General features: G+C 36.1%; 1 protein-coding gene across 1 annotated transcript in view; it reads left to right on the forward strand.

Moving 5' to 3' along the window:
- WDR49 (WD repeat domain 49) overlaps positions 1-14,299 on the forward strand; it is a 153,244-nt gene that overhangs the window by 126,837 nt on the left and 12,108 nt on the right. The window contains exons 16-17 of the mRNA XM_012752204.2: positions 6,289-6,401; positions 8,281-8,427. Of these exons, the coding sequence (XP_012607658.2) occupies positions 6,289-6,401; positions 8,281-8,427 (260 nt within the window). The remainder of the gene's footprint in view (positions 1-6,288; positions 6,402-8,280; positions 8,428-14,299) is intronic.

Consider the following 14,299-nt stretch of genomic DNA (forward strand, 5'->3'; position numbering starts at 1 on the left):
CGTACTATCTGGAAATGTGGGCTCTCCCCCCAGCAATAACGAAAAGGGCTGTTTTCCTTCCTCTGAACCAGGAAAGGATGCTACTGCTGTATTAAAACATTGCCATATTATTTTATTGTTTTAAATTGGAGATTTTGTTTTTGTTGTTTTGTTTTAGATATGGGGCCTACCTCTGTCACACAGGCTAAAGTGTAGTGGCATGATCATAGCTCACTGAAACCTTGAACTCCTAGGCTCAAGCAATCCTCTGCCTCAGGCTTCTGGGTAGGTAGGACTACAGGTGTGGGCCACCACATCCAGATAATTTTTAATTTTTTTTTTTGTAGAGACAGGGTCTGGGTATGTTACCCAGGCTGGTCTCAAACTCCTAGCCTCAAGTGATCCTCCCACCTTGGCCTCCCAAAGTGCTAGAATCACAAGCGTAAGCCACTGCCCCTGGCCTTGAATTGGCGTTTGTGATTATTTGTGAAAGTGACCATTTTTTTCACATGTTGATTAACTTTTAATAATTAAATAAAAAGTTGAAAGAGGTATTAGAAGTCTACTAGACTAACTCCTATCACATCTTTAAGAGAGTCACATTCCAGACTCTTTTTGAATAACTCCTATGTGATGAACTCACCATCTTACAGATAGCCTTCTCTATCTGTAAGCTGTGCATAAAGCTTCTCTATTACTGAGCTAGACAGTCTTTATTACAGAATGTCTCTAATGTTAAGTCAAATCTATTCATTTGTAGAACTCTCATTCATCGATCTTTATTTTTGTTCTAAGGTAACAAAGAGCAAATCCACTCTCCCTTTTATTATCTGACACATTTCCCTTTAGCTAACATTAAAAAATTTGCTATGGGAGAGGGACTCATTATTAGAAACCAGGATAAGGAATCACTGAGAAATAAAATAGAAATTTCTATTAATTTCCCAGTAAGTTTATATAAGGCAGAAGGTGCACTTCAAATTAATGTTTCTTAAACATATGAAATAATTATGGTGTTCTAAATTCCATATTGTTGTTCTGAGGGAACTGATATTTAATATTACTTATATAGTATTGATTACCTTATTATTCTGCCAATCGATTTTATGTAAGAAATTAAATTAAAAAATAGAGAGCTATAAGAAAAAATACACAAAACATTAAAATCCTATTTTAATTAGGTTTTATATGACATAAAACACTTGAAAGATTGACAATCTATTTCTGTCAGCAATCTATGGCAATAACTATCCTATGCTCTTGTATGATGAGCAAATAAAAATCTCCATTTTTGAAATTTAAATCTTAAAAATGCTAGTGTAGCAAATTGTCATTTCGGAGATTGTCATATCCCCTTTTTGCCTGATAATTCTGATAGTTCCCAAGAATATTAGAACTGGCTATAGGGGAATGTTGGAACTCCCTGCTTTGAGTGAAATATATCATTTTGTTCTTGTTTAAAGTAGTAATAGCCAATACTAATTGATTGCTTATCATATTCCAGGCATTGTTCTAAGATCTTTTTGTGTTTAACTCATTTAACTCTCTCTATAATCCTAAAAGATAGGTACTATTATCATCCCCATTTCACATATGGAGAAACCAAGGCAGGAAGAAGTTAAATCATTCACCTAAGATTAGCCAACCAGCAAGCGGTGAACCAGGGATCCAAACACAGATATTCTGGTTCTAGAGTTTGTAGTTGGCCACTATTTTATGTGACCTGTCCAGCAAGCATTATGTGAAAATATTGAAAAATATTTGAGTCAAATAATCAAATATTTAATCAAATACCTGCTATGTGTAAGCCATTACTCTAAGCACTTTCACTTCTATTTTATGCCTAGAAGAGCACTTGAGTACTTGTCATAGTCATTATACCTCCATTCCACAGCCAGAGCCTAGAGAAGGGAGATCAGCTAGAGACCTTTCTTATAGGGTTGATGCCAAAGCTACTTGAGTCCATATAAAGCATTTTTGAAAAAAGTTTTAAAAACTCTATTTAAGAGCTGGGCATGGTGGCTCACACTTGTAATCCCAGTGATTAGGGAGGATAAGAGGCAGGAGGACTGCTTGAGACAAGGAGTGCAAGACCAGCCTGGGCAACATAGTGAGAGCCTGTCTCTAAAAAAATATTATCTGTGTGTGGTGGTGCAAGCTGTAGTCCTAGCTACTTGGGAGGCAGAGACAGGAGGATCCCTGGAGTCCAGGAGTTTGAGGCTGCAATGAGCTATGATTGTGTTATTGCACTTCAGCCTGGGTGACAGAGCTTTAGTGAGACCCTTGTCTCAAAAAAAAAAAAAAAAAAAAAGAGGCCTCTCATTACATTCTTCAGTTTCTTTATCTTCATCCATCACATATGCTCTTAGGAATATTTATCTCTTTCCAGTTCTCTGTGCATTTCACTCTTGTAAATGTCAGATGTCTATGGAAAGGAAGCAATAGATGGTTGGCCTTTGAATATAAGCTGATTTCACAATCTAGCTGTGCATAAAGCTGCTTTTTGTCTTAAAGCTCTATCAACGAAACCATTTTTCATAGGAAACCATCTAAATAGTGCAATTTGTTGCGATTCCCAGGAGATTCTTTTCTACTCTCTGCTTACTTTTCTCCCTCTGTGGATAAAACTCTTTAATGGGGATGGGCAAAGTCTTTTGTTTCATACAAAATACACAACTTAAATACCACTGGATGAGAGTCAGAAAGCAAATGGCCCAAAATAGGAAGAGTTTAGAGTGTTTTGCGAAAAAAATTCAAGGTTTGTTTTTAACCAGTTGAAAGAAGGACCTCCCTATTTCTAGTCTTCCTTCAATTTTGAGCACCTCAGTTTACATCAACAATTCTTTTCTTTTAAAAAAATGTATTCTTAACCCACTAACTTAAGGCCTAAGTGCAATACACATCACCCTTCCCAGTTCTTATTGTCACAGATTCCATACTTGTCTTAAAGTGTTTCTCTAAGGATACCATCTTTCTTTCTTTCTCTCTTTCTCTCTTTCTTTCTTCTTTCTTTCTTGCTTGCTTGCCTGCCTGCCTTCTTTCTTTCTCCTTCCTTCCTTCCTTCCTTCCTTCCTTCCTTCCTTCCTTCCTTCCTTCCTTCCTTCCTTCCTTCCTTCCTTCCTTCCTTCCTTTCTCTCTCTCTCTCTCTCTCTCTTTCCTTCCTTCCTTCCTTCCTTCCTTCCTTCCTTCCTTCCTTCCTTCCTTCCTTCCTTCCTTCCTTCCTTCCTTCCTTCCTTCCTTCCTTCCTTCCTTCCTTCCTTCCTTCCTTCCTTCCTTCCTTCCTTTCTCTTGCTTGTTTGCTTGTTTGCTTGCTTGCTTTAAACAACAAACATTTATTTTCTTCCAAGTTAGAAATTTGAAGTCAATTTTACTAGGCTAAAATCAAGGTGTTAACAGGGCTGCATTAATTTTAGAAGCTCTAGGACAAAATCTTTTCCTTGCTTTTACAGCTTATAGAGCTGGACTATTGTGGCTCATGGCTCCTTCCTCCATCTTCAAGGCCAGCAATGTAGAATCTTGCTTCAGTTGTCACATTGCTTTTTGCTTTTGTAGTAAAGTTTCCTTCTGCAAGGGATACCATCATTCTCACCCTCAAAGCCCTGAGGAGGACTAAATGTTCTGTTCTTATTCACTGGAAGTGGCATACTGTGAGGAAGGCCATTCCAGTGTGATCTGGGCAAAAACTGCCCACCTACTCTAGGTCTTTTGGATGGCAAAACTCTTCTAAAAGAAAAAAATCTATAATTCCAAATAATTTCTGTAGATACTCTCCTGACTCAAGAAAATAGTGATTAATTCCCCTCCTCACCATTTCTTAAATGTCTGTCGTACTTGATAACTTGCTTCCAGAGAGTAATGTATGGGAAAAAGGGAAAAAAGTAACCTTACAGTAGTTATTGTGAACTTTTATTTTACAAACTTGGTAAACACAATGTTGGCCAGGTGATCAAGGTTAACATCAACAGGCTGTCAGGTTGGTAGCATGCACCCTTGATAGGATGAGATTAGAATAATGCTTCACCTTTGTTGTCATCCTCCCAACAGCCCATAGCTCCAGTCTAACTATGAGAAAAATGTCAGACAAACCCAAAATGAGGGACATTCTACAAAAAAATCTAACAAGAATTCCTTAAAATCGTCAAGGTCATGATAAACAAGAAAAATCTGAAAAACTGTCAACAGGCCAGTTGTTAACATTACAGAAAAAGGGCATTAGGAAAAAACTAGTTAAATTCTGATAAAATATAGTATTCAGTTAACAGTAATGTACCAATGGTGATTTCTTTATTGTGACAAACGGGAATGTAAGATGTTAACAATGGGAAAAAATTTTAAGAAGTATACTGAAACTCTGTATTAATTTTTCAGCAAATCTAAAACTTCTAAAATAAAAAGTTTATTTATGTATACCAAAGCAATAAATAAATAATAGATATAGCTACTTAAAGCTATATAAATAGCATCTGATATTAACTTCAAGAGAGATACATAGACTTTTAACTTGTATTGATATTTTAAACCTTTTTAAAATTTCAGAATATTACGGGGGTACAAAGATCTTGGTTACACGAATTGCTTTTGTGCTGTTTGACTCAAAGTGTGTCTATCACCCAAATAGTGTGCATTATATCTGTTAGGTATGAATTTATCCAATCCCTCCTCCCCCACATCTGCTTGATTTCTGTTCAATTTTATACCATATATGCACATGAGTGTTGATCTATTAGTTCCAACTTAGTAGTGAGTACATGTGGTGTTTATCTTTAAAAAAATTTTTTTTTACATTTCAGCATTTTACAGAGGGACAAATGTTTAGGTTACACATATTGCCTTTGCCCCACCCGAGTCAGAGCTTGAAGCATGTCCATCCCTCCGATGGTGCATACCACACCCATTAGGTGTGTATATACTCGTCCCCTCCTCCCTCCACCATCTGCCCAATACCCAGTGAATGTTATTACTATATGTACACTTAAGTGGTGATCATTTAATACCAATTTGATGGTGAGGACATGTGGTGCTTGTTTTTCCATTCTTGTGATACCTCACGTAGTAGAATGGGCTCCAGCTCTAACTGAAACTTCACTTAAAAGGATGGTCTCCAGTTCCATCCAGATTGTTACAAAAGGTGTTAATTCACCATTTTTTATGGCTGAGTAGAACTCCATGGTATATATATACCACATTTTATCAATCCACTCATGTATTGATGGGCATTTGTGTTGTTTCCACATCTTTGCGATTGTGAATTGTGCTGCTGTAAACATTCAGGTGCAAGTGTCTTTTTTTTTTTTTAATTCTTGAGTTTGGAAGGTACAGTAAAAAAAGAATGGAGGAAAAGGAAGGAAGGAAATGAACATTTATTGAATAATATTATTTATTAGGCATGTCTCTGAATTTTCATCCATCTTATCTACTTTAAAACCACAACAAGAATCCCATTATGTAGAGGAAGTAATGGAGGCTGAATATAGGAAAAAACTCAGGGTCCTACAGATATTAAATATATAGCAGAATTGGGAATGAGAGTTAGGGAGTAAAAGATTGCTAATCACGAAGGGCAAAAGGATGCAGGGAATGGAGGCAGAAGAAGGCAATCCAAGATCCTCACTGCTCTCCAAAATTTTGCAAAGGTGGACCGTGTTTTCTGGTTTGGTGCTCCCAAGTGATCAATAACTATTTTTGGCCATACAACTTGTGGCTGTTAAAGTCTGTGACAGTGAAAGTTAAATGTATTTGAAATCATTTTCTATTTTCTGACAGGATTATATACAGCTATATAATGATTTCACTTCCTATGTTTTATTGATAATACTTTTTTCTGTTGATTAAAGCTAATCTAAAATGTTCTTATAGATTCATATGACAAGCCTCAAAGATCCTGAACTTTTTTTGCATTTTGGATACCATAAGTGAAGATCCATACCTAACATTGGATAAATAGACTTTGACATAAAGCACTGATTCTTATTTCTCATTAACTATGTAATTTATTCATAGGGCAAGGATAGTATGTGTGTTTCTGTGAAATTTTCTTCTGCATAGTTTCTTCCTCTGGCCTTGTTGCTATGGGAACAGGGTAGTTGCTTAATTAGGCTCTTGGCCTCTCTAGCTCTCACCCTTTTATATCATCACCTGGCTAGCAAGCTTTTTATTCCAGGATATGGGTTAATAGTGTGAACAAATGTCACTACCTAGGTATATGGAAATAGAAAATTTTTTTTGTCAAAGATTTGTATGTATAGCCACAAAGTGTCTGTTCATCCTTGTGGTTAATATTTTATTTCATTATGAATTATTTTCTTCCAGTGTCAGACCATCAGAAGACATAAATTTAACTATAAAACATAAGGAGAGATATACCTATAAGAAAAAAACACAAAAATATTACTATGGTGAGGAAGTTATAAAAAAATCATGCAGTAAGTAGTCACTGTTGATAGACTTCTATAATGTTATTATTATATAGATTGGTGTGAATAAAACAAATAGCTACTCTATGTCCTAAGAATGTTCCTATTTGTTAAAAAAATGAAGGTAAGGTCCCGTGATCTCCATTTAATAAAGGAGGAAAGTGAGGCCCAGAGATATTAATTAACTTGTCCAAGGTTGCACAGTATACAAGTGGCAAAAATATAAGGTCTAAGCCAGAAAACGTGCAAAGTGCCCATTATAGTTTCCAAAATAAAGATGGCAACAGAATGTGAATTCTTTCTCTTAAGTGTTTAAAAAATAAAGATAAATAAAAACTATTTTTACGTTCAGGAATCCCAAAGCCACACAAAACAATGTATTAGTCTAGTTTTTTTGCTAAGTAGAAAAGAATTATTTAAAAAGGTAAATGAAGCAAAGGAAACACTATCATACTGGAACATATTATTTAGAAACATAGATGTGAATTATTCCTAAAGCTCCATTAGATAACAAAAATATTTTACTCACTACAAATCTTTTTTCAACTTATGTTCAAGGAATGCTATGCTCTTCATGGAGCAAATATGTCGATTTTAAAATTTCTGATGAAACTTTGCTGTCAAAATGTGCATAATTATTTGTTAACATTCAATACCTATTTATAAACTAATCTACTCCACAGAGTTTTTGTCAAGATTACATGAGGTATTATATGTAAAGTACTTTGACCAGTGCCTAGCATATTGTAGAAACTCCATACAGTTTTATTAGTAATGTCACTGTTATTATTATTGTTATATCTTAGAGCATGACCTTTGGAGTTGAACATACTTCAACTTAAGCCCACAGTCTGCCATTTAACTGCTATGTAAACTCAGGCGAGTTACCAAAGCATGTTGAGCTTCAGTTTCCTCATCTGTCTTAAGGGCATAATGATCCCTTCCAAGCTGTGAAAATTTCTTGTTTAGACATAGCACATTTGTTCTCAAAGATTGATTCCTGGCCTAGTACCATCAGCATCAACTGGAACTTAGGAGAAATGTAAATTTTAGGACCCTCATCCTCAACCTTCCCCTATTAAATCGGAAGCCAGAGGTGGCACACAGAATCTGTGTTTTAATAAGCTGTCCTGGTGATTCTGACGCCTGCTAAAGTTTGAGAACCATGGACATGGCATGTGACTTGTATATTCAGCAGGTGCAGAATATGGATTAGTTTTCTTTTCCTAGGTACTGAGACACCATGATGAAAAAAAGCCCAGTTCCTACCTTCATAGAAATAACAATTAAACAAACATAAAATCATATCTTGAAGTAAGCTTTTGTAGATTTCCATTCCATTATCCAATTATCACATGAAGCAAAAAGAAAACTTTTTCACTTTGTCCAAAACTTTGCTTTCAAGAGAATGCTTAAAATAGATTCCCATAATCTCATTGTGTGTGTATAATAAATATAATAACAGCTCTGGTTTATGTCATGAGGGAATGAAAAAAGTACCTGCCAATTCAAAATTTTAGATATTCTGTTAAACATTGAAAAAAATAGATTCCATTTCACAAAGGATACAATTTTCTTGTAGATAAAAGAGAAACTGGAGTTTTTCCAAAACTGCAGAATATTCATTTTCAAGGGAAAATAGCAGAAAAATACAAAATAAAAAAATAAATGAATGGGAAGCCTTGAGTTGCTTTTGGTCCCTTTGAATAAAAAGGACCATGGATTTATTTTTGACAGCTGTGTTTATAGGGTGTGCTGATCACTGCAGCTGTACCGGCTGAGTAACAGGAAGGTTAAATTTATAAAAGTTAACTTGGAAATGTGCTAGCTCTTTACAAGGAATTAATGATATTGTACTTTTTCCCCCCTAAAATCTGCTGCTGTGAAGGCACATTTAGATCATTAAGCATCGGTGCCCTGAAAGAGCTGCCAGAAGTGAATAAACCTACTTTCCTTCTAGACCTTGAGAAATATTTTAGGAAAGAGCCAGAGGAGGAGCAACCCCAAATTCCAGAGCTCCCATCACTTTCTGAAAGTAAGTGCTCAGCAGTCATACACTCCATCATCTCTCTCCATGAAACTCAACTAATTAAAAAATAAAGTAGAAAAGCATAGAAATAACTTGCTTGAAATAACATGTTTGCCTTGTAGGTTACAGTGGAAAAAAGTGCGGTTTGACTAAGATTTATAGCTCAGTTGCTGATCTGTTTTGTCAGGAGGGACAGCTAACAGACTGAAATATATGAAAGGAATATTTTTATTTTATCACTCTTTGAAGTCGGAATGCCACGAATGTGTATCATGAATTTTCTGTGGATGAGAACCTTTCCCCCCAAATAACCTTAATTTGTGAAACTGATATCAGAGAAAGAGCCATCATAAGACTGCTTTGGAACACGGTCTCCGGCAATCTGGTTTTTGTTCTTTTCATGTGAAACACTATAAATAGAGACCACTTAAAGTGTATTGTCTTAAAGGCTTCCAGCTGCAGTGCTTAGGCAAATATAATAACACAAGAAAGCTTAACTTAAAAAAAAAATGAATAATCTCTGAAGATTTGGAAACAAGATGTACAAAAGTATTCTCAATTTTTCAAACTAGTATAGTCTTTTGAGTTTCTAAGCATTTGAAGAGTAATTTCTGTACAAAAATCCTTCTTGCAAAGAGGAGTCTTATGGGAAGACAGCAACATAACCTGATTCTCAGTGAAGCTCTCAGAAAGCATATGGGCACCGCAGGGAAGCTCATTTAAAATAATTAATGAAAAGTGCAAGTTTTCAACTTGTAACAGTCAAAAAATTAGAACTAAACTCAAGCCATCTGAGATCTGTGCTTTCTAAACTTTTCAAATCCTCTGAGGTGGGGTTCAACATCATCTTTGTGAAATAATAACCCTTGCAGTAGGAAGATGTTTCCTTATGTTCACAGTTGAGGAAGTTTAAGCCTCTCCTCTTCACCTGGTCCCCTGTGGAGAGGGAGAACACCTGGTCAACGGGGTTTTTTTTTGAAGTTCTACTTATAAGCAAGGTACAGCTGTCATTTCTCATTACCATAGTTTCCAGTCTCATTATTATCAGCATCCTTTGACTTTTCTTAGAAGTTCTCTTTGCTAAATTTATAATCATTTGCTTGCTCTTGTGAGGGTCATGAATGATTTCTGCCCATTTCTTTTAAAAACATGAAGCCATAAACTTTAGGGCTCTTTTGGGGCTAAGAAACTGATACTCCAAAGTATGGCACTTTGACATGCTGAATGCTTTAACCAAAGGAGACTGAAAGACCTCAGAAATAAGCCTGAGAACCGGGGTCTCTCTCAGACCTTCTCTGGCTCCCTTTCCCACTTTCCTTTCCAAAGTGCAGAGAGGGGGTCTCTCTCTTTGAAGGTTCTTTAGCTGACTGAGGGAAGTCCTACCCAAGAAAAAGCAATTGTAGTGAACTTCCTACCTAGGAATCTCATCAAATGACATGGGAGGATTGATGACCAGAGAAGAAATTAAAAGTCATCACTACACCCATACATGCTTTTGTCTATTTTTCTGGAGGTTGCTTCAATACAACTTCTTTTTTTTAACCTGAGAGACTTTTATGCATAATAAAACAACCTCTGTTTGAAGTGCAGTTCCACCCCTCACCTTTCCTCACCACATCCTTGGATCCCAGAAGAACTTTGTCCCAGGCTATTGTCTGTTCTTTGGACCCATTCATTTTCCCTAAAAATTGCTTATCCTTCCTCTAAAATTGCCTACATCCCCCACTTCCCTCTGTCCTATGAATGAGTATTTAAACTTCAATGTTGAGTCTCATCTTTTGTGTGGCTCTCATGCACGTGTACACATTAACATATTTTTATCTTTTCTCCTGTCAATCTGTTTGCTGTCAGTTTGTTTCAGCAGACTCAATTACCAAACCTCCAGAGGGAAAGTTTAAACTTCCCTATAGCTCTACATAACCTTCAGTGCATCCGATAAGGCTTTTGGTCTATAATCCCATCACTTTTTTTATCAGAATGATTCACCTTTAAGAATGAATGTGGGAATACTCATCTTGTCTTTGTGAGCTACAGACAGAAGAGAATATGAAGAATCGCCAGTAAAAAGGATCTGAAGAGAGAGGACAAAGTGGTAAAGACAGTTTGGATATAGGATATGTACGTAGGAGGAAACCAAGATGGAGAAAGGAGTCAGAATTGAGGCAAGAGAACTAGGTGACAGAGTATGCCAAGGGTGGAGAGAGGTGAGAGAGAGATAGAAGTAAACAACGAGAACAAAAAACAAAAAAGAGTGTCCTTCCACAGTGAGAGCCACTGCTCATGTGAAGAGTCTTTTTCATTCTGCAGCAGCAGGAAGCTATAGAAGAATTCTTACAGGCAAGGAGGATGTGTAGGTGGGAATGTGGGGGTGATGGCTGGGTCAAAATACCTAAAATACCTAAAAGACTTTCATACATTTTCAAAGAGAATTTTTTTCCTGGATTTCTTCATATTAAATTTTCCTATAATTTCCTCATAGTTTTTAAAAGATGTTTTCTTTCCTTTGCTTTATTTATTTTCTTTCTTTAGCTTTATTTTCTTTGCCTCTCCCACCTCCTTTTCAAATATTTCTACTTACCTGCCTTCTCTGCAAGTGGATATAGTTGCACCAACTTGTGAGAGAAACCAATGCAAACTTTCATCACAACAGGACACATGACATGTGACAGGACAGGTTCGGTTCTGTGAAAGCACTGGCAGATTCATTCTGGCTAGAGCACAGGAAGGAATTTAGAGTGATTTCAGAGTCACAGTTGAGTTGGGACTTAAAGGATGAGTGGGAGTTCAAAGGGTAAGGGAGGAGACAAGGAAGTGAAGGCCAAGGAAATAACGTGAGTGACACATCAGTAATGAAGAAGGGGCAGAAGTCAAAATGAATCTAAGTTGGCTGCAATGAGTGACTTCAGATGTTGAGACATTAACCAGGTTGACATACATGAGTAGAGGTGAAATGCAATAAGTTTGGAATGTGTTGAGTTTCAAGTAATTGGTGTGCCATTTAGGAATAAAGGTCTGGAGGACTGGAGCAAATTGTAATATATTCCGTGTAATATCATAGCATCTTTGACTAGCAGATACTGAAATACCAGTTGTTAATTTATGTATTTAGTGCTTACTAAGGTAGATATTGCACATGCTAGCATCTGTGCTGGATGCTGGAGACACAGAGATAACACGTAGAGGCCCAACCTTCAAAGATCTTGAAGTGTAGTTGGGGAAATGGATACGTAAACAATTATGTTCTGCAACAAGGGCTGTGATAAAGAAAAGCACTGGTACTATGGGAACACAAGGAAATTCAGAGATAGTTTTTCAGGGAAACCAGAGTATGCCTGAGTTAGATATTAAAAGTTAAGTTGCTATAAGACAGGTAGGAAAAGAGAGGGATCATATTTCTGGTAAAGGAGTAGCACAGGCAAAATAAGGTGCTATGAGTACCATGGTGTGCTAAGGAAGCCACATGTAGTTCCCACTGGCTGGGTTCATGAAGACACATGAAGAGAACTAGGCTAGATAGGTGCATGGGAGCCAGACCGTGGAGCACCTAGTGAACTATGCTAAGGACCTTGACATTTATTTAATCAGAAATGGGGAGCCATTGAAATGTTTTAATCCATCATTCTGAAGTATTTCATTTTAAATCCCCTATTACCTCTTCAGTTTTTATATTTCTTTGTATTAGTCTTTCAGTGATTGCTCTATAAGGTTACTTTTTCCTGTGCTCTTTATTCCTTCTTGTGGTACTAGGCTTCTATCTGAGATCCTTTTCCTTCAGTCTGGAGAACTTGCTGCCATATTTCTTAAAATATAGGTCTAATGGTTAATAATTTTCCCAGCTTTTATGTGCTCAACAACTGCATTTATTTCATTGACTTTGGAAGGATATTTTCACTGGATTGAAAACTCTAGATGTCAGGGTTTTTTTTTTTCCCCCCAACTCTTCAAAGATAACATGATTCTTTGCTTCCATAGTTCTTGTTTACAATCCTGCTCTTAATATTATTGATGTTTCTTATTCTGGCTGCTTTAAGATCTTTCTTTTTATCCTTGGTTTTCAGTTTTACTGTGATGAGTATAAATATGGCTTTCTGTGTATTTATAGTACTTGGAGTTCATAAAAATTCTTGAATGCATCTTTTAAAAATTTTGGACAATTCCTAGCCATTATCTTTTTCAAATATTTTTTCCCATTTCTGCTCTCTTCTGTCATTCTAGAATTGTGATTACACATATGTTGGACTGTTTAATTATAACTTAAATGTTTCCTCTGCTCTTCTCTTCTTTCCCTCTCTGGGCTTCAGTTTGGATATTCTATTTTGACTTGTATTTTAGTTGACTAATCCTGTCTTTTGCCAGTGTGCTTTTAAGTCCATCTAATCAGTTCCCAATTTCACATTATATATATATGTGTGTGTGTGTGTGTGTTTATATATATATATATATATATCTGTATATGCACACATCTATAATATACATTTTCAGCTTTAGAATGCCACTTGAATCTCTTTTATATAGGTTCCACTATAGTTCTCATTGGAATTTTTTTCATCATTTTGTCCATTTATTCTCTTTTTTATAATAGCAAATTTTAAAGTCCCAGTCTGCTAACACTAATATATAGATATTCTTGGGTCTGCTTCTAATGTCTATATTTTTCCTCTTGGCTGTTGGTCACATTTCCCTGCTTCTTGCAAGTCCTATAATTTTTTATTGTGTGACAAAGTATAAAAGATCTGTCGACCCTGAAATTAATGTTATTTTCTCCCAGAGACAGTTCATTCTTTCCTTAGTTCCTCAGAAAAAATGAGGTGCTGCTTACCTTAATTGAATTAGGAATTGAGATGCTGGGTGCTGTGCTATAGCTTAGGTTAGGCTTAGTCCACTGCTGATTTCAAATGTCTATTTTTGGCCTCTCCCTTCAGTGGAATATCATCTCCTACGTACTACAAGACTGAAGGAAATGTTATTTTGCATTTCCAATCCAAACCACAGTCTCCCACACCACTCAAGGACTCAGAGAATATCCTATGAGCAACATTGGGCAAAGATATGAGATTTCTTTGGATTCCAATACATCATACCAACCCACGTAGCTATCAAAACTTTTCCCAATTTGTATACTTTTCCATAGCAGAATCTCTTATTCTATTGCAAGGCTGCTTCTTAGCAATGCCCAAACATGATAAATCCCCAGTGGGAAGAAAATATTCGGCAATCTCAGCTCATCAAGCAAGGGCTTTACCATCTCTAGAATTTTAGTTATTTTGGTCATCTTTGCTTTCACAGCCTTTTGATGGCATTCAAAATATTAATCATCTACATACTTGGAGAGCTAAAAAAAATATATATTAATCATAATTTGTTTTTTTTCTTTTATATCTGATGCAATGAGAATGATAACCTGCTACTACATATTAGATCCTACGCAGAAACAAAATTCCTGTTGAAATGTTTAAAAACAGAAATTGATAGGATCAGATTTGCATTTTAGAAAGCTTTCTTCAAACTGTGGTAGATGTACTGTAATGGGGCTAGGCTAAGGCAGCAGATTATAGTAGTGGGAGCTTGTTATGTGCAGTCAGCTATCTGCTTCTGAAACATCACTTTGCCTTCTACTAGTAGTTTATATCTGGATAAATTATTCAGCCTGCTAAATCTCAGTTTTTCATCTATAAAATTGTGATAATGATACCCACTTCTTGGAGTTGTGTGGGCTGATTATAGCACAATGACTAGCACATACGGACCCCTCACTAAATGGTATATAATATTATTTTGAAGATGAGACCATAGAAAGGAAGTAACTAATTTGAGAAATATTAAGGAGGTTGAATTTAAAGGATTGTGTGCCCTGATGAAAGATGGATAAATGTACGAG

The sequence above is a fragment of the Microcebus murinus genome, chromosome 1 (genome assembly GCF_040939455.1).
Source record: "Microcebus murinus isolate Inina chromosome 1, M.murinus_Inina_mat1.0, whole genome shotgun sequence".
NCBI classification, from domain to species: Eukaryota; Metazoa; Chordata; class Mammalia; order Primates; family Cheirogaleidae; genus Microcebus; species Microcebus murinus.